A 25,642-nucleotide genomic window follows, 5' to 3' on the forward strand; every position below is an offset into this window, starting at 1 on the left:
GGCTGCAAGCAGCCTTGAGTTGTTTGAATGTCATTAATGCACTCTTCTGATCTCTGAAAATAATAACATAGAGTTCTTGGAGATTATTTTTTTCTATGTACAAATCCAAATATAAATACAAGCCTTCTCAAAAAGAACTTAAAAATCAAATTACATTCAGCAATAGTAGTAAACTTATTCTAGGTACAGCAGCTTTTTTTTTCCCCAAGTTAATTAAACTTGAGGAAATAGGTGACATTTTTTCTCTCTGACAAAGAAATAAAAAGAGCTGTTGACTAGCTTGTATCGTTTGTTCATTGTTACCAGGCTAGGAATAGGAAATGGAAATAGCTGACGGGGTTTCCTTTCTGTACATCTTGCCTTGTTTCTTTGCAATCAAAGAATGTTGCAATAATTCTTACATACTGACACATGGCAACTGGCTCACTGCTAATTATTTAACTTTTTTTATTTAACTTTTTTTTTTAAACAGTCAAGCCCTTCCTCTCCAGAGCCAGCAAATCTTCCTGCAGAAGACCTCAGCACAAGCTCTAACGGTCCAAAGCCAGCAGAAATAATGTTAGATGATGACAGAGAAGACCTCTTTGCTGGTAATTGCTCTTTTCTTCTTATGTTTCTGCAGAAACTCTTTTGCTCTTAGACTGAAAGAAATATGCTTTTCTGGGAAGGAGGGATAAAAACTTTATGTTGTAAAAGGTCATTTTCTTGGTTCTAAGGAAATACGAAGCAGTAACTCAGCAATCGAAATTTCAATTTTAGTTTATGCAATTTAGTATTGTAGCAAATCTTAACTGTTACTTAACTTACTGAAGGTATGCTTCCTGGAAGATCCATGAAATAATTAAGTGGTGCCTCTAGCCATGATCAGCCATTGTATCCTGATTTCAACGGTCATGTATTGAATTGAAGATCTGTGACCTCCTACAATATGTTGTCAGGTTTATGAACCGTCAGGAGAAGTAATACACTAAGAAGGAAACCAGCTGAGATTCTTCTTTGCCTGAAGTTGTTCTACCATTATTGACACAACTTGGTATCAGTTGTATGTTGTTATAAAACTGTTGTGGAGTGTAGCCTTTCATTTCAAACTCAAAGTAGAAAACTTGATCTTCCTTAATATTGTTGAAGTTTTGTTGGTAAATTAAAGTTGGAAATATTTTTTCTCCAGATTTTCATGTGTTTTCTCAAGTGTAAACACTCTTGATGTTATTTATTTTATAATATAACTATTAATTGCTCTTGTATTGAATTAGTGTCACTCGAAGAAGCTTATTTAATAGAAACTGTAATTTAAATTTCTTAAGTAGTTTGCCGATGATGTATGGATTTTTCTTGTGGGACTTTGTAGTTGTTTACTAAATAGAGGTTTCTGAGCGCTTTGTACTGTCAGTGCATAGTGTGGTACTGTTAGCTGGTTAGTAACATGTTCTTCTGACAGTGATAATGGAATTTATCATTATGTAATTAATAACATTCAGATCTGTATGGAAGAACGTGACTTAAGTTAACCTCCTAGTTTTCTACTTAATAGACATACGTAACCTCTCCCAGTCTTTTTTTCCAATTCAAATTAAATACAATTCAAATTATGTTGCAAACTGGAGGGTATTTCCTTTTTCATAAGACTCTTCACTTACACTTTTCCTATGCTACATATTGAGTGAGTGAGTTGACAGTCTGCTTTGAATATAGTCTCCTCATTTCATCTTCAATGAATCGCTAATGTAATAATTAAAAAAGATACTTTATAGCTTTTAGTTCTGGCCTGTTTTGTGTGGATAGATGTATGCACATGCACATTACCTTTGTTCTGAACTTAGTGTATTTATATTTGCACATAACAGTGTTAGAATATATTGATGTTTATGAACTCTCTGAAAGTGTTATAAGAGAGAGTTAAGAATAGAGGATAATCCTAGTTATTTTGTATGTGTATTACCTGATCTTATGACTTGTAAAGACCAGCAGTACTTACGTAAGGAAGCTTCTAGTACTAGTAATTTAGTTATTTGACTTCAGTATATAAAGCTGTTTTTTTATAACCATAGAGCCATCTGGCATGTATATTTTAGGAAAGCCAATTTGCCTTTGTATAGTATTAAGAAAAAGGGTGGCTAGAGTAAATATTGAGGGGAATGAGACAGAAGGAGGAAATGTTAGCAGCCAGATTGTTTCAGCTGAAATGGATGCTGTGAAGAAAATACACAGAACTGATTTAATGAGTTTGAGTTTTGCTATAGAAGACGTTCTCTCAACTGCATACAGCACTGAACTGAAATAATTTAATTTACTGCATGTCTTAACACAACAAAGACTAGTAATTATGAGGTCTGTTTATATACAGACTGAGGGTAGTACAGACTCTCAGACAGTGGCTGGGGGGGAAATAACAAGAGTGATTTATGGAGTCTAAGGCAGAATGACATTTTTCTTAGTATCCTGTTGTAAGTAGGAATTTTGCATAATACAGCTGTACTTGAGTGATGGACTTGTGTCTTTGTATCACTGTCTACATAGGCATTCACAGAAATTATGTCTAACTTGTGTTCCAATGCTGGGCACTGGCTGTTTTGCTACGCAGTAATTTTAATCCATCTGATTAACTTTCTGATGCTGATTTGCAATGAATAGAAACAATGTGAGAAGGCAACATGAAATGTCTTATTTTCTTCCCCAGCATGATTGCACAAGCCTCGCTTTCTGTGAAAGCAAGACATAATTTACAAGTGAGTGTGACTGGGTGTTTTGCTTCAACATGATGAAATTCCAAAGAAACCTATCTTTGCAAAACTTCTAGGAACACTTAGCTGCAAAGGAAGAGAATAAGGTTCTACAGCTTTCTCACTTATGTTGCTCGTCCATATTGAACTATTAGACGCTGTGAGATTCAGTTCAAGGAAATCCTATGGACGGTTTATGAAAGAAGATACTTTTTCTCTTTGGGGGCATAAACAATTCTAGTTTCACAGATTTATTTGTAAAAATGTGATGGTATGCTGTGCTACCTATTGTAGGCTTTTTCATTATTCCACAGAATCACAGAATCACCAAGGCTGGAAAAGACCTTTAAGATCATCAAGTCCAGACTATGACTTAACACCACAACATCAGCTAGACCATGGCACTAAGTGCCACATCCAGTCTTTCCTTAAACAACTCCAGGGATGGTGTCTTCACCACTTCCCTAGGAAGCCTATTCCAATGTCTGATCACCCTCTCCATGGGGAAGTAGTTCCTAATATCCAGTCTAAGCCTCCCCAGGTGCAGCTTCAGCCCATGCACTCTTGTCTTGTCCCCAGTTGCCTGGAAAAAGAGCTCAGCCCCCACCTGACTACAACCTCCATTCAGGTAGTTAAAGGGAGTTATAAGATCTCCCCTGACTCTTCTCCTTTCCAGGCTAAACAACCCCGACTACCTCAGCGTATCTCTGTAAGACTTTCCCTCTAGTCCTTTCACCAGCCATGTTGCTCTCCTCTGGACCTGCTCCAGCATCTCAAGATCCTTCTTGAAGTGAGGGGCCCAGAACTGCACACAGCACTCAAGGTGCAGCCTCACCAGTGCTGAGTACAGGGGGAGAATCACATCCCTACTCCTGCTGGCCACACTATTCCTGATACAAGCCAAGATGTCGTTGGCCTTCCAGGCCATCTGGACACACTGCTTGCTCATGTTCAACCAGCTGTCAACCAGTACTCCCAGGTCCCTCTCTGCTGGGCTGCTCTCCAGCCCCTCTTCCCCCAGCCTTGATCTCTCTCATGTAGATTTTCAGTAGTGAGAAATTAGGTAAAGTGCATCCCCACTGCATTGGCCTCAGCTCATCGACCCAGCCTTTCCAGGTCTCTCTCCAGCTTTGGTGTCATCTGCAAACTTACTAAGGGTAGACTCAATCCCCATATCCAAGTTGTCAGTAAAGATGCTGAATAGGACTGGGCCTCTTATTGATCCCTGGGAGACACCGTTGGTCACCGGATGCCAACTGGATGCAGCTCTATTCACCGTCACGTACAAGCCATTCATGCAACCAGTTTTTAACGTGGTGAAGGGTATACCTCTCTAAGCTGCAGGTTGCTGTCATCTCCAGGAGGATGATGTGTCAAAGGCCTTGCTGAAGGACTTCCCCTCATCCACTAACTGTCACCCAGTCATAAAAGGATTTGAGATTTGTCAGGCAGGACCTTCCATTCGTAAACCCACATTGGCTGGACCTGATCCCCTGATTGTATTCCACATGTCGCTTGGTGGCACTCAGGATGATCTGTTCCATAATCTTGCCAGGCCCTTAGGTCAGGCTGAGAGGCCTATAGTTCCCTGGATCCTCCTTCCAGCCTTTCTTGTTGATGGACTTCACATTGGCCAACCTCCAGTCATCTGGGACCTCCTCAGTCAGTCAAGTCTGGTGATAAAATAATTGAGAATGGCTTAGCCAGTTATGCCAGCTCCCTCAACACCCTAGGATGAATCCCATCCAGACCCATGGATTTGCTGGGATCTAAGTGTCACAGCAGGTCCCTAACTACTTCCTGCTCCCCATTCCTGTCTACTAGCTCAGGAGCCCAGTTGTCCTGAGGGTAGCTAGTCTTTTTGTTAAAGAGGCAAAGAAGGTGTTAAGTACCTCAGTCTTTTCCTTATCCTCTGTTATTAAGTTCCCCCCTCATCCAATAAGGAATGAAGATTTTTCCTGACTCTCCTTTTGCTATTAATGTATTGATAAAAACATTTTTATTATACTTTACAGAGATGGGTAGATTAAGTTCTTGTTGAGTTTTTGAATCTCAGATTCTCTTTCTGCAGGCTCTTATGGTATCCTTAAATGCTTCTTGATTCATCTGCCCCTTTTTCCAGAGTTGATACACTCTTTTTATTTCTGAGTTCTTGTAATAGTTCCCTGCTCAACCAGGCTGATCTTCTTCCCCACCAGCTCCTTTTTCAGCACACATGGACAGCCTGACCCTGTGCCTTCATAATTTCATTCTTAAAGTAAGCCCAGCCCTGTCAGTCTGCTTTGTTTTTGAGGGCTGCTTTCCAAGGGACTCTCTGAACCAGCATCCTGAATAGACTGAAGTCAGCCCTCTGCAAGCCCATGGTAGAGATTTTACTGACGACCCTCCTAACTTCATCACATGTTGAAAATCCTGTCATATCGTGATCACTGTGCCCAAGATGATCTTGAACCACTACATCTTCCACCAGTCCTCTGCTCATAAACAGTAGGTCCAGCATGGCACTACCCCTGGAAGGCTCACGTACCAGCTGTAGCAGGAAGCTCTCTTCCGTACATTCCAGAAACCTCCTGGATTGCCGCATTTCTGTTGTGTTGTACTTCCAGCAGACATCTGGTGAATTGAAGTCCCCCACAACAACAAATGCAACCTAATAGAAAAAGAGGTGAGGGAGAATAAATTCTGTGACTTCATGTACTGTTTTAACATCCTTCAGAATCTGGAGGGTTTTTTTGGCTATGCATAAAACCTTTTTGCTGTTGTGTTTCTACAGCAGCTACACATGATAGTACATGCAATAAAGTGTTCTAGATACTCATTACCTTGTCTGTGGTGACTCATAAGTGCTTTGGCTGAATTATTAAAACGGTTTCAAAGGTAGAAGAAAATGAGTTTTCCATCTGTCATTGGAGACAGTAAACTGTGCTGCTTCATTCATTAATATTGTGGTTCTTGATTCTATAAAAAAACCTGAACTGTCTTGCTAAACCCACTTAAGCACTTTCATCCTTAGAATAAAAGTCAGTGTGTTATTTGGCCAAGAAGGAGTTACTTGTAGACCTCTTACATATGGAGAACATAATGGTTAGTGTTCAAAATTAGGTAGTGTTAGGAGTAACTAGAGTGACTTCAGGGTGTGTCTTAAAACCTAACTGTCCATAAACTTCTAATGTAGAATGAAGAGATAGATGCTAAATTAGTCTTCCAAAATATCAGTGTAAAGTTCTGTGTACAGCTGCAGAAATGTGCCATGGGGCACAAGGATCTCCAGAGGTCCTTTCCAATCCCTAGTATTCTTTAATTCTGTGATTCTGTGACATAGCTGTCTGGGCCTTCTGCCTCTAGTGCTTGTACGTGATGAGCAGTTCTGTGAAGTTATATCAGTGCTCTGCCACCATTTTCAGAATAATGGAAAATTACATTTTCATGTTTATATGATCACCTGAGTAAATTTCTAAAGATAATAAGCCAATTTAAACAGTTGAGCCATATCAGAATTTTAGAGTTCTGACATTTTTAAGTGTGACCAGTAAAAATAAAATAAATTACCCAGCTTAAGTGAGTTGCTGGCGAGGAGCTGCAAACTTGCACTTTCCTAGATGGTGTTTGACAAATACCGATGGTGAAAAGTGAAGAGGCAAGAGCTGTCTAATGCTAAGATTGAGCCCCATGCTTGAGTGCTAACAGGAACTTCACACACTCATGGTAGTTGGAAAATACCTTTAAAATCACAGAGGCCAACTGTCAACCCAGAAAAAACACCATGCCCACTAGAGCATGCCCTGAAGTGCCATGTCTGTATGTTTCTTGAATACCTCCAGGGACTCTACCACCTCTCTGGGCAGCCTCTTGCAGTGGCTGACCACTCTCAGTAGAGAAATTCTTCATAATGTCTGGTCTAAATCTCCCCTGGCTCAACTTTAGGCCACTTCCTCTCATCCTGTCCTTATTTACTTGGGAGAAGAGGCCAACGCTCACCTCACTACAGCCTCTTTTCAGGTAGTTGTAGAGGGCAATGTGATCTACCCTGCCAGTCTCCAAACTCAATTTGGTATAGTTGACTGTAGAATGTTAGTTAAGCTTACTTACATAGTTGTCTTCTGCAGCAGGATGAGATGTTTCCATGTTCTTTTGGAGGTAAGCATCTTGACAGTGATACATAACAAAGACTATTTATAAATTGTAAAGTAGGTATTTATGTGTAGATGTCTTACAGCATTAGATTGGTAGGAATGCATAGTATGTGCCAGTAACTGCCATAGCTGATACAAATGTTAGATCTCAATTATTTCATCCCAAAAGCTGGGCAGAGCAGTTGCCTTTCTTTATGGAAGAAGAGCTTATGCTTTTGAGAACTTCTCAAGAAAGTAAGACATTTAAAATTTCATTTTTCATGCAAATTTTAATTCAGAATATGTAAAAAACCAAACAAAACCCACCACAAAACCACAACCTAATTCTGAAGTTTTCAAAGGGAAAATCTAAAATTAATATATCAAGCAAATGTTTCTGAAAGTGTCATCGTTTCTAAATAGCAATTTCATCTTTCCACTGGTGGAAAAAACAGACAGAAAATTTGTCAATGTAACTTTAATCTGGACCATGTCGTCTTATTTCTCAAAGGGAAATAACACGTACAACAAGCACAAATACCAGTGTTCATCAGAACAAATCTATTTCTTGGGAAAAAAGTCTACAGCTTCTGTACTACTCTTGAGACAGCTTATGTACTGCTTTTCTGAGAGGAAAAAAATAGCTAGAAATTTTAAGAGCCTGGTATTATTATAGAAATACTAGTACCTATTTTTCCGTTCAGAATCTTTCAATACTTGTGTTGTAAACAAAAAGTTAAACATCCTAGACTCTGTCCTTCTCTGTCCCCACACCCCTTACTGCTGTCTTTTCCATTTCACTATTCTAGATCTATGCAATGTGCAGAATGCATCCAAACTTGGGGAGTGATAGGTAAAAGAAGAGAGGTGGCATAAATTCTCCTTTCTTCTACCTAAAGGAACTGTCCTACCACTATAAAAAAATTAGATGTTATTTACTTTGGGTAAGTTCCTCTGAGAAAATAGAAAAGGAAGGCTAGTAGGCAACACCTTTTAAAGTTTGCTCATGTCCAACTAACCTGGGGTTGCACAGTTTCAGAAATACTGGAATGGATAAAGTCTTAACATTTCTGGTTTTGCTGAAAAAACTCTGTACCTTTCCAGCTGCTTCTTCCTGTCACTTTTTCTTTTACAGAAGTAGTGCACTTTAGCAGTATCTTCAGGTATCTGCAGAACAGTAGCAGGGGGGTAGTCCTGATTGGAGTTCATGTGATACAGAACCTAGGTCAGTTCTAGTACTAATGGGCATGTGGAAACAAGTCGGAAAAATGAGATCTGGGAAGGAGTGTGCTTCTGTTTCATCTGGTAGCAGTGCTGCTGTTTTATGTTGAAGTCACACCTTTCATACTTTTACAGTAACAGGAATATTTTCTCAGCCGATTCAAGTGAGAAATCTGCTTTGAATTGTTTTAAAACTTGCTTTATAAGCCTGTCTAAAATGGAAGGGTACAGAGAAGTGACTAATGGTTTGTTTCCTAAACATAAGTGCTGGTATATAGCTGGTTGTAGAAAAAAGAAAAATTGAAAGTGGAATGGCTTCATTTTATAGTTTGTTTTATATTACATAATATTTTATATACTTTTATATATATGAGGTATTCAACATATGAGGCGTATTTTCTTTTGAAAATTGGGTGATTCATATAGATAGAACTTGAAAGTACAGCTCTTTTCCAAATTGGTATTGAGCCTTTCTGGTAACTTTGTTTAACCCTGAGTGTCCTTTTACCTGCGTGGTGACATACTTGCCACAGCAAGTCAAGTTTGTAACAAGACTTGAGGTCAACTGGGAGGTCAATTCTGGTATCAAATTACTGGTCTGTAGTCAGTATTGTCTTTTCAGGAGCTAGTTTTCTTGAAAATGCACAGCATTAGTGATTTAAACTAGAACAGGATCTTCTGTATACCCAGGAAGTGTGTAGTTTGTCAGTGGTCAAAACCAGCTAGTGGAGGAAAAATAATGCAAGATTTGTAGAGCAAATATTTACTTCCTCTTTAAAGATAGATGAACTGTCTGCAGTTTGAAGAAAGTGTTGTTTCTAGTGAACCATTTTAAGCCCCAAAGAGACTGAAGATAGAGACTAAAGATGGTTAGTCTTACCAATTTTTCTATTATTTCTATTTTATGTGTTATGGGCTTTTAGCAGGGGTCAGGGTATATTATGGTTGTATAATTTCAATTAAGTATGTGGCTTGGTCTGCTCAGTTACCAGCCTATCTGGTTAAATCAACTGTTGTTCAGAGTATAAAACCTAAAATTGGTACAGGTGTTAAAAAAGAGCTGATTCGTAAAAAGAATTTCATTTCATTTCATTTCACAGTATCTTGTGCAGAAATAAATTATTTACCACTTTAAAAGACTGTTTACCTAACAGTATATTTTTAAAAAATATTGCATTATCAGTCTTCCTTTAACTCATTATGTACTAGAAGTTCAATCATCACATCTAATTTTATCTGTGTTGAAAGAAATTATTTGACACATGGGTGTTATGTACAGATTATCTTATTAAAAGTTGTATGTCATTGTGTTTTATGGTGCATGTTTGTTATCTTCATGATGCACAGCTATCTCTATTGCAGAAAAACTTATTTGCTAACTCAGAATGTTTTTCTAGAAGCAACAGAGGAAGTTTCACTGGACAGTCCAGAGAGGGATCCAATACTTTCACCAGAACCCACTCCTGCAACTACTCCTGTAACACCTACTACATTAGTAGCTCCCAGAATGGAACCGAAAAGTGTAACAGCCCCTGTGATTTTTGATAGGAGCAGAGAAGAGGTACACAGTGAACTTCTAAATTATGATTTCTTGTTTATTATTTGATGTTTTTTCTTCTTTTAAAGTGACAGTGTTGACTCACAGGATCATTCTTTACTGAGAGGAAGTATGTGAAAGAAAATTTAATCTTATTTATTTTGCATATTAAGTTTAGTATGAGTTTGATTCATTAAAAGACCATAAAGATTCATTACTTAAGGTATTATATTGGACATCTGTAGTGGGAGGAGTAAGCTGCTCCGTTGCTTCAGAATAGATACTGTAAACTTGAATGTAGGAGGAAGCCATGGGCTTGGTATAGAAGAAGTGTTTGTTATATTGCAACTCCTATTAGCATGTTGCAAGTTTGAAGTTGGATTCTGAAGCTGTTGTTAATGTGGAAATGCAGGAAGCCAGTGTTAGCTTTGTCCTGCATGCTAAGAAACAGCTGAGGCTAATGGTAGTTGCAACACTGCTACTTACATTTGATGTTCCATTCAAAGTGTTGGCATTGCTAAATGCCATTCTTTCTGATGTATTTTCATGCTAGGCAGTGCCTCTGCTAAATCACTTTGCAAACAATTTGTCTGTGATGCAGTGATGGCTGCTTCCCCAGCTACCAAAAGATATAATTTTATTCTGATTTTTTCCTCCTTCAGCCCTGGTACACTCTCCCTTCTGCCGTGGTGTTTTTTAAGATAATTGTTTTTATCAGACGTTTGTATATTATATGGAAGATAATTAAATTCTGTCTTCTCAGAAAATTCTGTCTTTTTCCTTCCTAAGCTCTTCTGCTACAGCCACTATTAATCACAAGTTGTATCTGTCCTTTGATTACAGACATAAAACATTACAAATGAGAGTGGCTTTTGAGCCATAGTATCTGCTGGGATTGGAGGAGATACAATGACCATGCCCCTGAGATAAATACTAAAAATTTTGAGGCCAGCAGGTCCTGAGGAAAGGCTGCCATACTAAAAGCTTTTGCAGGAAGGCTTAAAATAAAATAATATAATTATTTAGGTTGGAAAAGACCTTTAAGATCATCAAGTCCAACTGTAAAACTAACACTGCAAAGTCCACCATGTGAACGTTGTTGCAGTGACAATCAGTGTTAGAAATCATACTAACAACATTGAATGGTGGGTCTGGAAGGGTTTTGTGGTTATACAAACATACTGACTTTTTCTCATCCTTCCTTATACTTGTAACACTGCAAAATATGAATGCACATTCCCTTGTTAAATGTGGCATATCTTTTTCCTAGATGGAAGAGGAAGCAAATGGAGATCTATTTGATATAGAAATCAACGTATCAGACCCAGAGAAAGTTGGTAAGTTCCTTGAGCCTAGTCAGATGAAAAGCTATTGAATGTATATTTTGGGACAAGAAGTGTGTAGAGGGATTAAAATAACTTGTCTGAGGATAAGTATCTTAATTTTCTTACAGGAGATGGCATGAATGCTTATATGGCATACCGAGTAACAACAAAGGTAAAAAGCGCAACAAGTACTTGCAGATAACTTTGTATCATAACTGAGTAGATGAATGAGTAATTCATAATTAATTTTTTGTTTTAAGACATCGCTTTCCATGTTCCACAAAAATGAATTCTCTGTTAAACGAAGATTCAGCGATTTTCTGGGATTGCACAGCAAACTAGCAACGAAGTACATGCATATCGGTTACATCGTGCCTCCAGCTCCAGAGAAAAGTATTGTAGGTAAGTGTAGTTCTTGCAAGATTGAATTTAAGCATATCATTTAAGTACTGTCATATAACTTAAGTATTTTTCTACCTGTTGGGCTTGTAAATTAATTACTTTTCTGCGCAAGTATTATTTACTGCTTACGAGGTGGTCCAGACTATTAAAGATTCTTTCTATTCCGTATTTTAAGAAGTTCAGGTTAAACTGGAAATATGTGTACTGGCCTTTTCCTAACTCAGACCAGCATTGATAATTAGAAGGACATTTGTCATGATGCATGGCCTTTTGTTTCTTAGAATTCTTTCTTCACAGTTGCCTTTCAAGAGCTGATTATCAAAACTAAGATGTTAAATGGAAGTTTATTTTTAACTTGCGTTGTTATGAGTTGCTTGCAAATTTACAGAGCTTCATTGATACTCCACCCCTCTTATACTTCAGTCTGTTTCTTTTAGTCATGGTGAAAGCTAAAACCTCTAGTTAATTCTTCAGAGTTCTAATTCAGAAAACGCTTTTGAGTGATGCTAGTCTTCCTGAATGCCTTGAAGGATCAGATATTTTCTTTATAATCTAAGAAACATGCCTGATGCATTGAAGCAACTTCAGATTTATGAGCTCTGGTAGTAGAGGCTTTTTCCAAATATTTTAAACATTAAAATCTGTTTAAATCTTTTGCCCTTACCCTTATAAATAAATTATTGGCTTCTAGAACCCTGTTTGATATGTAGGGAATGTCAGGAATTTTTTTTATTTATTTTTTTTTCTCAGTAATTTAGTCTGTAAAGCTAAGCAGAGCAATTGCTTTTCATGTAAGTAGGAATAGGCAGACTGAGTAGATGTAGACAGCAGGAAGTTTGGGAATATAATGCTTTTAAGTCTATGGAAAAGCACTGCATTTTCCTGTTTGCATGATTTAAAATATGATACAAATTTTTGGTAGTTCATGAAAGCAGTATAAGATTCTGTAATAATCAATTTGTCATGTTAGAAAAGTAAGTTCAATTACAAATGCTAACAGGGCTTATGGTGGTGGAATGAGACTTCTAGTCAAGTCCTTTGGATGATATGGTGTATAAGGTGTTTATGACAGTGTGCAATTACATGGAAAACAGTATTTGCATCACAACGAAATTCATCTGTAAGATAAAGCTTGGACAGGATTTGAGGTACAAATTTAACAAAGCCAGAATAAACATCTGTATATCTGGAAGTGTGTAAAATGGTGGGATTTATTGCAGTGTAATCAAGCACTGACTGTCACTTCAGGTAGAGGCTTTGTTAAACTACAAGTAAGTTTGGAAAACTCACAGCCCCTGTAGCATGTTTTCCAGAGAGCATGAAACTCCTGCTTTAAACTTGAATTTCAGTGCACAAGTGATATTTAGTTCTATTCATAAATATGTAGTCCATGTATTTCTAACTCAAAAGAAGGGATTCTAGACTCATTTAAAATGGGGTATCTTAAAGCACAGAGCTTGCAAAACAGCTGAAAATATTGTGAGGAACAATTACTGAAACAGGTTGCTGAGGAGTGTTAAGGATACCCCCTCCCTGGAAGTGTTCAAGGCCGGGCTGGTTGGGACTTTGAGCAACCTGGTATAGTGGGAGTCCCCCTGTCCATGCAGGGGGATTGGAACTAGGTGGTCTTTAAGGTCCCTTCCAACCCAAACAATTCTATGATTCTATATTCTATTTACATCACTCATTTTTATTTTTGAAGTCTGAATAGGAAATATAAAACATTCAGCGTTAGGCAGTGTGTATGGTACAAAAGTCCATAGAGTGTTCATTCTGTTACACTGTTGATTTCACCTGGAGTTATAAGCTTTGTTTTGGTGATGGGTAAGAGAGGCTGGCATTTCAAACCTTAGCGACAAAGTCAAGTGATAAAGCTAGAGCTGGACATTCATCCAACACACTTACATGGGTGTTAGAAGCTCAGATTTTCTGCTTTTAAGTCAGTAATATAATAAGTCATGGATCCTTTCCTGTGAAGGATTAGAGTGCTAGAGATAACTATCAATATCACAAGTTAGGAATTTCTCATATTGATAATTTGATTACGTATTCAGTTTTTTCCTTATGAACTTCTGTTGGAATCAAATGTGAAATATCTTTTGTATTAAGTTGCAGTGTTTCATGCTTTCTGGAGTGAAATATGAATGAATAGTAATACTCTAATGCAAAGAGATGAGGCATGCGAATTACCTTACTCTGGAATACTTTAATCCTTGTTCTTAAATACATATTTTCTTTATAGATGAATTTGTGGATTTACAGTTACACTACACTGTGCAGTATACTTTTGGAAAAAATGCCGATCGGATTTATTTTCATCATGTTACAGACAAGGGAAAAACTAAGGCTTCATTGAGAGGTTAAGGGTCCCTCCTTGTTCCTGTAAGGATGCTGTTTGTCCCCTCTGTGGGTTACTGTGTGAAACTTCTAAAGCCAGAAGAGAGATCGGGTGAGGAACAACTTTGAGAACTGCTGACCTGGCAGGTCACAGAGTACATATTCAGAACCTTAGGAGCTGGAGAAGCACAGAACTAACAGACCAGGAGTATACTACAGGGAGAAATAAGATGTTTGGACTGTATCATAACATACTTCTTTGTGTTTTAGGAAATAATTATGAATGTTCAGTGTTTCATGCTGGTTTTGATGGGACTCAGGTTCCTGAACTCTCTGAGTTTGGGTCTTTAGCATGAAAAATATTGATAGTCTTGACAGTTTTAGAGTTCTTTTGTTGCTGAGGTTGAATGTATTTCCCATACCATGATACATCAGTAAGTCTGACTTCCCTATTGCAGATTTTTGGCCTCTCTTGACTTGAACAGAGGAAGCAATGTACAGCTGCATACATTTTATTCTGCTAACTTTATTCTCCATTCAGTTTGTAGTTGTTCATATGCTTCAGAATTTTTGGAGCTGGTTAGTTTGCCTTAGTTGACTAAAAAGCTCTTCATTTTAGAACCTTAAAAATTAAAGAATGAAAATATTGCTCATTAGCTTACCAATGTATAGGTTTATAAGCTGAGATTTATTTTCCTATTCTGCTTTATTTGGGTAACTACTTCTTCTGAACATCAGTGACCAGTAGGACTCTGATCTTGAATTTAGATTGTATTCAAAATGCAAATTAAACTGATTTTGTATGACCTCTAGTCACAATTAACGTATTACAGGAGATCGCATATTTCACAAAGCTGCTCCCACAAAACTATGGAGCATGCAGTGTTGATGTTTTTTCTGTTCCTGTGTAATGTTTTTTATTGTAATTTTACTTAAATACATAAGCTTAGGTGAACTTTTATCTTCTAATCACATTGGTTATGTTACTGATTTTTTAACAATAAAATAAAATCAATATGATGCCATTTTTTTCAAAGGCATGACCAAAGTTAAAGTAGGCAAGGAAGATTCTTCATCTACTGAATTTGTAGAGAAAAGAAGAGCGGCTCTAGAAAGGTAATGTATGTGTCTAATTAAAACTTGTTTAGCCTCATAATGACTTGTAATATACTACATGGGCTCTGTAATTGGGATCTGAGCCATCTGTACTTAGATATATTCTGGAGGCTGTATTCAGCTGCCGAATGTTTGCATAGAAGTGGAATAATTCTCATTAATAATGGTAAATGTAGTCTTATTCATATGGAGTATTGCAGCTATTTTCAAACTGGTTCGTGCTTCAGTTAAAAGTCCCAGCCTGCATAATTTCCTGGGGCAGTTTCTAAGCAGTTAATGAGTGTGAAGGAGGTGTTCCAGTACTTCACTGCTGAGACTTGAGCAAAACTAAAGTTTTACAAAAAATAGAGTACACTGTTGATAGTATTCTGTCACTACATCTCAACTGGCAATAGCACATACTTTTTTGTATCTTTTGAGGTACTAGAATTCTATACAGAATTCATGTAAATGCTAGACACTTTCTGTGAATACATAAGGTTAAAATCAGTTATGACAAACGTGCAGCAGCCTTTAGGAGATGGCAAATTCGCAGCAGTTTTTAAGGGAGGAGTTTCTCTCTTCAACCTGTATTCATTTGTAGTTTTTAGACCTAAGAAGAAATGCAAAGAATTGCAAAAGGAAGGAGTTTCATTGAATTTTTTTTTTTTAATTGTTACTTATTGAGTGGGGAGTCCATTAGAACTAATGTGAGTTGAAGGCTTTCATCTGCCCAGCAAATAAATAGTTCATACCTGAAACATAATCAACTAATTTCACCAAGATTTCCTATAACTCTAAAATAATTCAGCCAGAATTAACTGTAAAAATAAAGCCTATACACTGCACTGTACAAGAATGTTTAAACAAGCTCTTTTTTTTTTTTATGGTTTAAATTGGCTGTTATTAAAGGAAGAGAACTTCATATGGATAATATTGTAACACTGTGCAACACGTAATTACAGCAGGTTCCACCTTAAAGAATTTCTTGTGTAAACAAACTGTTAGAAACCACTGCCCTCACCTTTGGTGTGTTACATTGTGAAATGGAGTGTATGGGGCTGCATTACTTCCATCAAAAGTTCAGGTTTTATGGCAGCCTTACTAGAGTAAAGCTTCAATGTACGTTTCAACAGCTTGATGGTCCTACCTTGTAGTTCTGTATAGGACTTAGGCTAAGTGCTTGTTGGAGGAAGTTTTACTGAGTGCATAAATACAGTTTGAAGAGTCAGCAGAGAGACAAAGGATTGAAGGGGCATGGACACTGAAATATCATGTGACCCTCTAGAGATGACTTTGGAAGTGTTCAAGCCCTTTTAGATACTGAGGGAAGTTGTGTGTTGCATTGTACCTATTCTTTAGGTGAAGGACTTTCCAATGCTGTCAGGCACATTACATCTATTTTGTTACCTAATATTTTAATTTTTAAAATCATAGGTATCTGCAACGAACAGTAAAACACCCAACCTTGTTACAGGATCCAGATTTAAGACAATTCTTGGAAAGTTCTGAGGTATTTAAGCTCAGTTCTGTTTGTTTCTACATATGGTAATCTACACAGCAATATATTTTCTTTTTATTGACACCTGATCCCCTAAATTAATAGCAAATCAAATTGCACTGTACCCTTTGTGGGACAGTGGCAGAGGTTACTTAAGTAATGATGTACCTCTGCCTCTGATAAAACTTAAGAGGGGTGGTAACCAAAACCTGTTTGCTGATCTGTGACTTTTCAAACAAATTGTTTTGTCCAGCTCTGAGAGAATCTTGTGGCACACGATGAAAATCCATAATTGATGTTACTGATTGTTAAGTAAGATGAAGAATTAAACTGGCTTGGAAGCAGCTCTTACCTCTGTGAGTCCAGCTTCAGATGTATCAGTAGGATCATGTGTAAAGCACTAGCAATGCTGCTAACCAGGCTAGATGTTTTGCAAACAGAGGACTTAAGTCACCCCTGCTGTCAGTCTGACACCTTTCATAATGTTAAATACATTGTTAAAGTTGTATTACACCTCTTTATAAATGTGCGTAGTGGATTCACTGTAATACTGGACTGTCTTTTGGCCAATATCAATATCTTACTTATACTGATAAGTCCCAGAGACTTCACAACTGACAAAAGCATCATTGGTAGATCACTTAAGAGTGGATTTGTCAGTGCTGCTGACAGGCAAAATATCACAGGAAGGGTAATTATTCTGACAAAGGGGTGACATTTTATAGCATATTCATAGTAGCCTAAATAACAATATAAATTGAATTTATTTATTTATTTATTAACTACTCCTGGGGATTTCCAAGTACCTAAGCTAGTACACAGTTCTTTACATGCCTGAGGAACGCTTTGAATTCTGGCCTATACTGAAAGGTAAAAAGACATCAACCTTTTATAATCAGCACACAATACAAATCTTGCATTGCAAATAAATGTTTCACAGAATTTCTTTCATTTAATTTGTTGTAAATCTAAGCTGTTATGTTCCTGTAGTGGCAGTTTGTTCTCTGTAGTGTATAGGTGGCTAGTTAGGACTTTTGGCTATTTGATAATAACTTTGGACAAGTGGGTTGTTTGTTCCATTTAAATGTAAAGATGTAGAAGAAAAGTAAATAGTCTATATTTTTAACTTTTTCTCTTGAGAATGTAAAAGTAGTAAATCTGAGAAATTAGATTCCACTATACCGAAACACACGAGTAAAGAAAACACTATATCCTTTTATTTTCCCCCTTGTGCCCACTTAAATCTCCATCCTTTTAACCAGTCTGTGTGCCCTTATTTGTCATTCAATTCCAGCTGCCGAGAGCAGTTAACACCCAGGCTCTGAGTGGAGCAGGATTATTGAGGATGGTGAACAAGGCTGCCGACGCTGTCAACAAAATGACAATCAAGATGAATGAATCGGATGCAGTAAGAGCTGATTTTTCAGCTTGAATAATGAAAAGAATTAATGAGCCCCAACAACTGCATTTGAAAACTGTAGAAGTAGAAAATGGGTTAATAATTTGCTTATTGGCTTGAATTCTTAGCTGTATTAGTTGACCACCCTGGCAGTACGTGAATAATTTGCTCCTTTAAAACGAGAAATGTTGTTGGTAATCTAATTTGTAATGCTTGACTCTTTCATCTGTTGTCAGTGGTTTGAAGAAAAACAGCAGCAATTTGAGAATCTGGATCAGCAACTTAGGAAACTTCATGCTAGTGTTGAAGCATTAGTCTGCCACAGAAAAGGTAATTTTAGTTTTATGTGGTTGCACTAAGTGATGTACTTAGAACTGTAGGAAATGGTGATGAAACAAGGTCTTAGTTTGCTGGAGCTCTTACTAATTAATAGAGTAATATAATATATTTTAATGCAAAAATCTTCTAATTGTACCTTTTAGTTTAAACTGCTGTAGCATTTTTTGTATATCTTTTTAATCTGAATTTTAACCAAAATATCTGTCATTCCTAAAGGTACTGTATTGACTTAGCATAATTTTTTTTCCCGTGGAGATTGAATACCATACCTAACAATGCTAAGCAGTAAACATCCATAAATGTATCTATATGTCTCAAGCCAAGAGTAATTCCCTTCTGAATAAAAAGTGGCTGCATAAATCCATTTAAACATCATTTGGCTCAGTATTGCTCTGTTAAGTGTGTTTAAGCTTTTAAATAGGAATTTGCTATTCTTAATTTGGTCCACATATTAATATCTGATCAAGCTACTGTTAAGGTAAACTTTTCTGGGAAGATAAGTAGTCTCAGAATATCAGCTTTTGGTTTACTTAATTTAGAGAGAAGCAAAGTCTGTAAGTTTATATTTTAATCACATATGCTTCTGTTTTGTCAAAGATGGCTTTCCATCATATGATTTAAAAAAATCAAAATGCCAAAACTTTGATTTGTAGTTCAAGGAGGACCATAAATATTCTTTCTGACACTACTGTATTATGTTAAAATATAGAGTTACCTTTCAACTCTACACTTTCAAAAGTATGTGAAAATATTTTAAGTTGCTTTTTCATAACTATCAGGTAGTACTCTCTTTAGTAAAAAATCTTTGGCCAGATGTTCTAAAAACTAAAGATTATTCTAAGGAGTAATGGAAAATCGAAGTGTTTGTTTAATGTTGATTTGACACCTGCTCATAGATTTGAAAAACTGGTGGATTTTTTTTCTAAGAGTTGTGTTTAAATTGTAAGAGTTTTACATATCTAAAGACATTTTGCTTCAAACATGTCTGGTGTTCTGATGATTCTGCTGAAACAGCACAGTGGCAAAAAAACCTGCACTTTTAATCCTGAAGTAATTTGGATTAAACATTTGGTCAAAGGTCCTTTGTAGGACGTAACTTTGTACAAGATGACTTACGTGGGATTTGATGAGGCACTTGCCCTGGTATTTGTGGATAAGTAAACTCAAAACTGTACATTCATAAATGCCAGCCAGGCTAGTATGTGTAATTTTTTTTTCTTTTAAGACATGTTCAGGATGTGGCAATACATTACAGTATGCACAGTTAAAGGTACTTTAGTCAATAAACCAGTCCAATAGAAATAAATTCCACCCAGGGGAGTGGTGCTTTTGTGAAATAGTTAGGTTTTTTCTCACTCTTAACTTCGTGGAACAACTGCGCTATAGACATTTTAGAATGGTTTTTAATTTGCTCTGTAGCTGACTTGGCTTTTGTTTTGTGGACTTGCATTTTGTCTGAAGTAGGCAGATGGATAATACTGAAGTGACATGTTTTTTTCCATGTTTTTGCTAGAAAGAGTAGTCATGGCATTAACAGGTTCAACAAAACATTTACTGATGGGAAGTCTTTTTGTGCAGGATTTTTTTCATAAATGTGGTTTCATTGTGATCTTGAATACTTTGTCACGAGGTTTGGGAAACATAACTTATTTTTCAGTTGGTGTGGTTAGGGTTGAAACAGGGCAGAGATTACTGCTCCGCTGATCTGTGATGCAGAAAATGTAGCAAGTTAACGATGTGGTACTGAACATTACTCCTGTATTTCAGAGCTTTCAGCCAACACAGCTGCCTTTGCTAAAAGTGCTGCCATGTTAGGTAACTCTGAGGACCATACTGCTCTATCTAGAGCTTTGTCGCAGCTAGCAGAGGTTGAGGAGAAGATAGATCAATTGCATCAAGAACAAGCTTTTGCTGATTTCTATGTGTTCTCGGAACTGCTTGGGGATTACATTCGTCTCATTGCTGCAGTAAAAGTGAGTACTACTAGGAAAAATAAGAATTTTTGTGTTCAAAGTCACATTTCTCAGCTTCTAAATTTAGGGTGAATGAATGTGTGTATTTGCACATATGACAACACAGTTAGGACTAAGTTTTTGCCTTAGCTTCTAGCTGAGTAATGCATGCATCCATGATCAGTTGTTCCAATGATAAAAATGGTCGTCAACGAAAATGTGAATGGATTAGTAAGACCCAAACAAAATAGAGATTGTGAACATGATCTACTCTGAGCAGTACTAATTGCACACAGTATATAGGGACACCATGCCCTTCTGTGACTAAGCATACTGTACTTGTTTCTTTCAGGTTACTTATTTTTACAATATGCTCATAAACTTTCAAAAATATAATTTGGTTTAATTTGGTAGATAGTAGTTTCTGTAAATAGGAAATACCGTTTTGGATCTTCATCTCATTAAAGCAAATACTCAATTTTGTGCAAGTCATGCTACACAGTATAAGTAGGTTTTGACACGGGAAGGGGTGTCTACAAATTTTACGTAGAAATATCTTTGAACTTGCCAGATTTCTCAGGGTATATATATATTTATTTTTTTTTAGTGTCTACTTCTGCTTCCTTATTCCATTGCTAGCATAAATGTATTGCTGAATATGCATGTAATCCATATTCATGAAAAGTTCACTTGAATCTATATTTAGAGAAGTATTTGCATAACAGAGCAATTTGTGGTGGTTGTTTTGGTAGTGTTTGGAATGGAATGAGGAATATAAAATGATTTGGGGCACTAAGATGTTGGCTCTGAAAATGCATCTTGAATACCCTGTTATTTGTGGAAAGTATTCAGCTGTGGAAGCATTCTGTAAAATGAAATGCAAGAGGAAGTGGTAGATACAGTGAGGTTTCTTTGAATATACTTGTTCAGCTTTATTCAGAATTACCTTTTCTTGCTAGGAATTTAGATAGCTCTAACAGTTCTAATTGCTTAACAAATTTTCCTGTCCTTAAAGGGTGTTTTTGATCACCGAATGAAATGCTGGCAGAAGTGGCAAGATGCTCAGGTCACTTTACAAAAAAAACGCGAAGCTGAAGCAAAGCTCCAACTTGGCAACAAACCTGATAAACTGCAACAAGCGAAAGATGAGATAAAAGAGGTAACACTATCGAACATTATTTTGGAGATGAGATTTTCTGCATTAACTCATTCATGCTGCATTAATGCACTACTTTATACCATTTTTGTTTATAAATCACTCATTTGCTGTTTTCTGTATTTACTGAAATTGTTAAAAGGAATTTATTTTAAATGTTTGCAATTGTTACTCATAGTAAGATCTGTAAGGCAGTTATTGCTGTCTTTACAGAGTCTGGGAAATGGGAGGAGGGGAACATGAACAAGTTAAATAATGCTTTTAACTGTTAACAGTTCACTTGAGTAAGCATCTCTTGGCTCCTATAGCTAACATCCAGCTAAGACAAGTAATGGAGAACTGTTCCCATGTTTTGCTTAATTATGCAGCGTATCTACCCATATATATATATGTATATATGGTGTAATTTCAGTAAAAATAAATCTTAACATGTTGAAGTGTCATAATTTATACACTTTTTCTATCATGCTTCACTAAGGAAATTGAAGAGGTAGGACAACTTAATTATTTAATATTAATGCATTCTAATTATGCACCAATATTCTCCCATTAAATAATGGGAGAACATCGTTATAGATGTCAAGCTTTCTTATGCAATTACTTTGTTTGGCTTCCTCATTGGTCACTAACCACATGCTGCTTTGTTTTTTCTGCCCTTCAATGTATTTTGCATACAGTGCTGAAGTTACTCATTAACTTGGCTTTCTTTATCTTGAAAAAGGCCTTTGTTTACTGGGAAAACTTAGTGTCACTCTTGTGACATCTTGCTGCTTGCCCCTCTTGATGTCACCCATCCATCCACAATACAAATGAGCTGGAACTCCTTGTCAAAAATACTCTGCAGTATTGGAAGTAGTAGGAAATAACTTGCTGATTTCTTTCTCAGTCCCAATATTAAAATAATTAATTACGTTGTTCCTGAGGGATTTATTTTTCCTACTTTACTGATCAAAGAAAATTTTAGTAAACACAGAATTTGAATGTGCTGATTGAATTATTGCTGCTTTTGAAATTTGTTAAGGGTTACTGATTTCTGTTAACAGTAGTCCTTCTGGCAGAGAAATTTCAAAGTGGAAGGCTACACAGCTTGAGCTTATCCACGACTTAATTGCTTTTTGCAGATAATAAAAGGCCAAAGAACAGTCCTAGAAATAAATCATTGAATAGGGAGACATTTCTCCTTTGTCAGAAACTGCAAGATGGAAGATTATTACCCAGTGATAACTCATATAGGACTTGGCATTTGAGCATAATGAAACTGGGATATTGGATCCATTAAGCCTATAGATGAAGTCTCAGGCAAGTTGATTTGCTAGGAACACACTGGTAATCTGATTTACCTTTTCCTTGGCAGAGTTCTGGATTGTTTCAGGTACTAAATAGTATTTCAGGTACTCTTCAGGCTGTTCTTCCATGAAGGACATCCTATTATGACTTTATTGCCTAGAATCAATGCATGCCAGGTTGGAAGGGACCTCAAGGATCATCTGGTCCAATCTTTCTAGGTAGGAATGGGGTTTAGTTGTGATGACCCAGCATGCTGTGAATCTGACTCTTTAAAGTGTAGAGTGCTGGGGAAGCCACCACTTCTCTAGGGAGATTATTCCAACATCTGACTGTTCACATAGTGAAAAATTTTCTTCTGATGTCCAGTTGGGATCTCCTCAGGTAACGTGCACCCATTTCTGCTTGTCTTTTCCATGTGACTCATTTTAAAAAGTGAGTCTTCATCTACTGGAATATGACAGTAAGGTCCCCCCTAATCCTTTTCCAGATTAAATAAACCCAGTTCTTTCAGCTTTTTTCTCCTACAGCAAGCTTTCCAGTCCTTCGATCATCTTTGTGGGCTTATAGTATGTATCTGAAAAGGCAATAACGGGACCCTGAATAAATATAAACTGAAAATATAACCATGTAGATATTTACTGGAACATAGATGATGTTCATCTCATATCACTAAAGTAACTTGACACTGCACCACAAAATGCTTTTGTAAATAAATAGCACCACTAATTGCTAACATGAATATGCTATATTGAAGTATGCTGTTTCCTTGCTGCCTTTTTCTGGGGAAGATAGGTGTTATAGAATATATTGACTCCCATGGTTCAGTTAATATATTGAGATGGACAGCTACAGTTGCATTTTAAACACTTGTTAGCCTGCATATGTCTGAAGTGGAAGGCTGAGACTGATAGCTTTTTTCACAATGTATCTACACAGCTAATTTAATTTAATGAGATAAAAAGTGTGTAAAAGCAGTTATAAGGTAATGTAGATTATAGTGATCTCTTATCATGTAGCTGGATGTCTTTTCTCGTAAACTAAGGAGAAACCTATGGCAAAACCCCACCCCTTCCTCTGAATCTTCCTTTTGCCTTATTACCTGCAAACATTTTTCTACTTCTGCTTTCTATGAAAACAAGTTCCCACTGAATATGAAAACGTGTTGCCTTGGCATGCCTAAGCAACGTGCATTCTGACTGGAAAGCAAATATATGTGTCCTCAATAGCTTGTCATCTGCAACAGAAATATGATTGAGATAATCATATACTTGACCATAGGCGGAGATGAAGATTTAGTCATCTCTTCTGGGATTAGGAGAGTACAGGGAGCTAACTTTGAGATGCTTAATTGGACAGGTAGTCCAAAAGCTAACAGGTGTAGATTCTATTTATAGCAATGTTTGTGAACAGATTAGCAGGTAAAGCTTTAGCAATCCTTTCTATTTTCTAAATAAACTTTAAAAAATGTTAATAAATGTTCCTTAATAGCGATACTAAGATTTGTTTTTTACATTTCATTTACAGGTGGCATTACCTTAGAGATACCATTGTTTTAACTAATATGATGACATCTTCTTACATAAATTGTTGAAATTGTTACTGTAACACTTTCCCTTAAGTATGCCAAAAAAGCGAAGATGTCCTTTTTAGCTTGTGAGTGATTATCTAAAAACAGTTCAGATACTGATAGACTGAACTGACAACACTAAGTCTTATCTCTGCATGTCTTTCCTTTGCCAGTGGGAGACAAAAGTTCAGCAGGGGGAGAAAGATTTTGAACAGATCTCCAAAACCATTCGCAAGGAAGTGGGAAGATTTGAGGCACGTATAATTTTGCCCAAATAAATGACAGTTGTACTTTAGATAATATTGACATTCCAAGTGAAACTGGTTAAGAGGTTAACATGCCATAATTTATTTTTTAACAGAAGGAACGCGTGAAAGACTTTAAAACTGTTATTATCAAGTACTTAGAGTCATTAGTGCAAACACAACAGCAGGTAAGATACATTTTTTTACAAGTTAATACTTACTACATTCCGTATTAGGTTAGTTTAAAAAGTGCAAGCCTTAAGTATAGCAGTTTCTAAAACATAAAGAACTACCTTCTAGTCTGTACTGTATTGGAGAATAACAGTGATTACAGTTTCCCAGCTGCTGCTACGCTCCCTTGCACAACTCTAATTCAAGGAAGCAAGGGAGAAGCTCCCTCAGGGATATGGGCAAGTGGAGGATCTTAGTCTTCTGAAACTGAAGTAATACTTCCACTTACAGATTGGAGTAAATTGTAATGAATATGTACTTAGACTTACTGAAGATACTTGAAAATTTGAATGTTTATTTCTCTTTTTAAAACTATAAAATATTACTGAATATTGTAAAACAAGTTTCCCGTGACTCAGAAGTAGACATTGTTCCTCAAAGAGTGTCTGGAATCTTTCCTTTGTTCATTCTGGGAACATAAGCCTCCAGCTTTGTTTAATTAAAAAACAAAAAGCGGTACCCTTAGAGGTAAGAATAGCAAGTGGAGCTTGCAAACAAATTCTGTATAATTATATTCTATAGCATTGTTCTCAATGTGTGATAACAATTTTGTTGCTATAAGCAGATTTGTGTATTTATTACTTGTATTTTTGCTTGCATTATGTAGTAATGTGAATGGATAATATGAAACTCCTATATTCTTATTTTGTTCAGTGGAAACAAGTTTACCACAAGAGGAAGTTATCTGTGTTTTACTTGCCAGCATTTAGAAGTTAATAGTTTTTCCCTTCTCTTCAAGCTAATAAAATACTGGGAAGCATTCCTGCCTGAAGCCAAAGCCATCGCCTAAAAGAAGAATATTCTAAGTGACAAGACACTCTGGATGTTTGTCCTGGATAAAACTAAATTCCACAGTGAAATCACTTTAAATCATCCAAATAAACCACTATATATTTTATGAATTAACATGGCTTTTTTTATATACTACAGCATTTTATTAACAAGCTGCATGTCCTGACCCTCTTTGAAGTGGACTGTGGCATGATGTTCTGCAGTACATTGCTGAATTGAACACTATTGTGTCTTAATACTTGCACTGAAATGTGCACTGCAAGGCCAGAAAGCTGTTATTTTTGTTCTTTACAATACAATGTTCTGTAGTATGTTTATCTGATCTTTATGAAACAGATTTAATTGCATCGATTAATGTTCACTTAAACATTCCTGTACAAAAACATGTTTTTGTGATTACAATAAAGGGGATATACCTTGTGAA

At 36.6% G+C, this 25,642-nt stretch overlaps 1 protein-coding gene across 1 annotated transcript; it reads left to right on the plus strand.

Moving 5' to 3' along the window:
* Nucleotides 1-476: 476 nt before the first annotated feature.
* On the plus strand, nt 477-25,642 carry SNX2 (sorting nexin 2). Its single transcript, XM_010000458.1, has 14 exons — nt 477-590; nt 9,451-9,614; nt 10,861-10,927; nt 11,044-11,087; nt 11,176-11,317; nt 14,692-14,770; nt 16,187-16,262; nt 17,545-17,658; nt 17,886-17,979; nt 19,756-19,961; nt 20,956-21,099; nt 24,124-24,204; nt 24,312-24,383; nt 25,166-25,642. Exons 1-14 carry the CDS (start codon nt 557-559, stop codon nt 25,214-25,216), a joined length of 1,368 nt encoding a protein of 455 aa, XP_009998760.1. The 5' UTR covers nt 477-556; the 3' UTR covers nt 25,217-25,642.

Source organism: Chaetura pelagica, unplaced genomic scaffold (genome assembly GCF_000747805.2).
Source record: "Chaetura pelagica isolate M959 unplaced genomic scaffold, ChaPel_1.0 scaffold16, whole genome shotgun sequence".
Lineage (NCBI taxonomy): Eukaryota > Metazoa > Chordata > Aves > Apodiformes > Apodidae > Chaetura > Chaetura pelagica.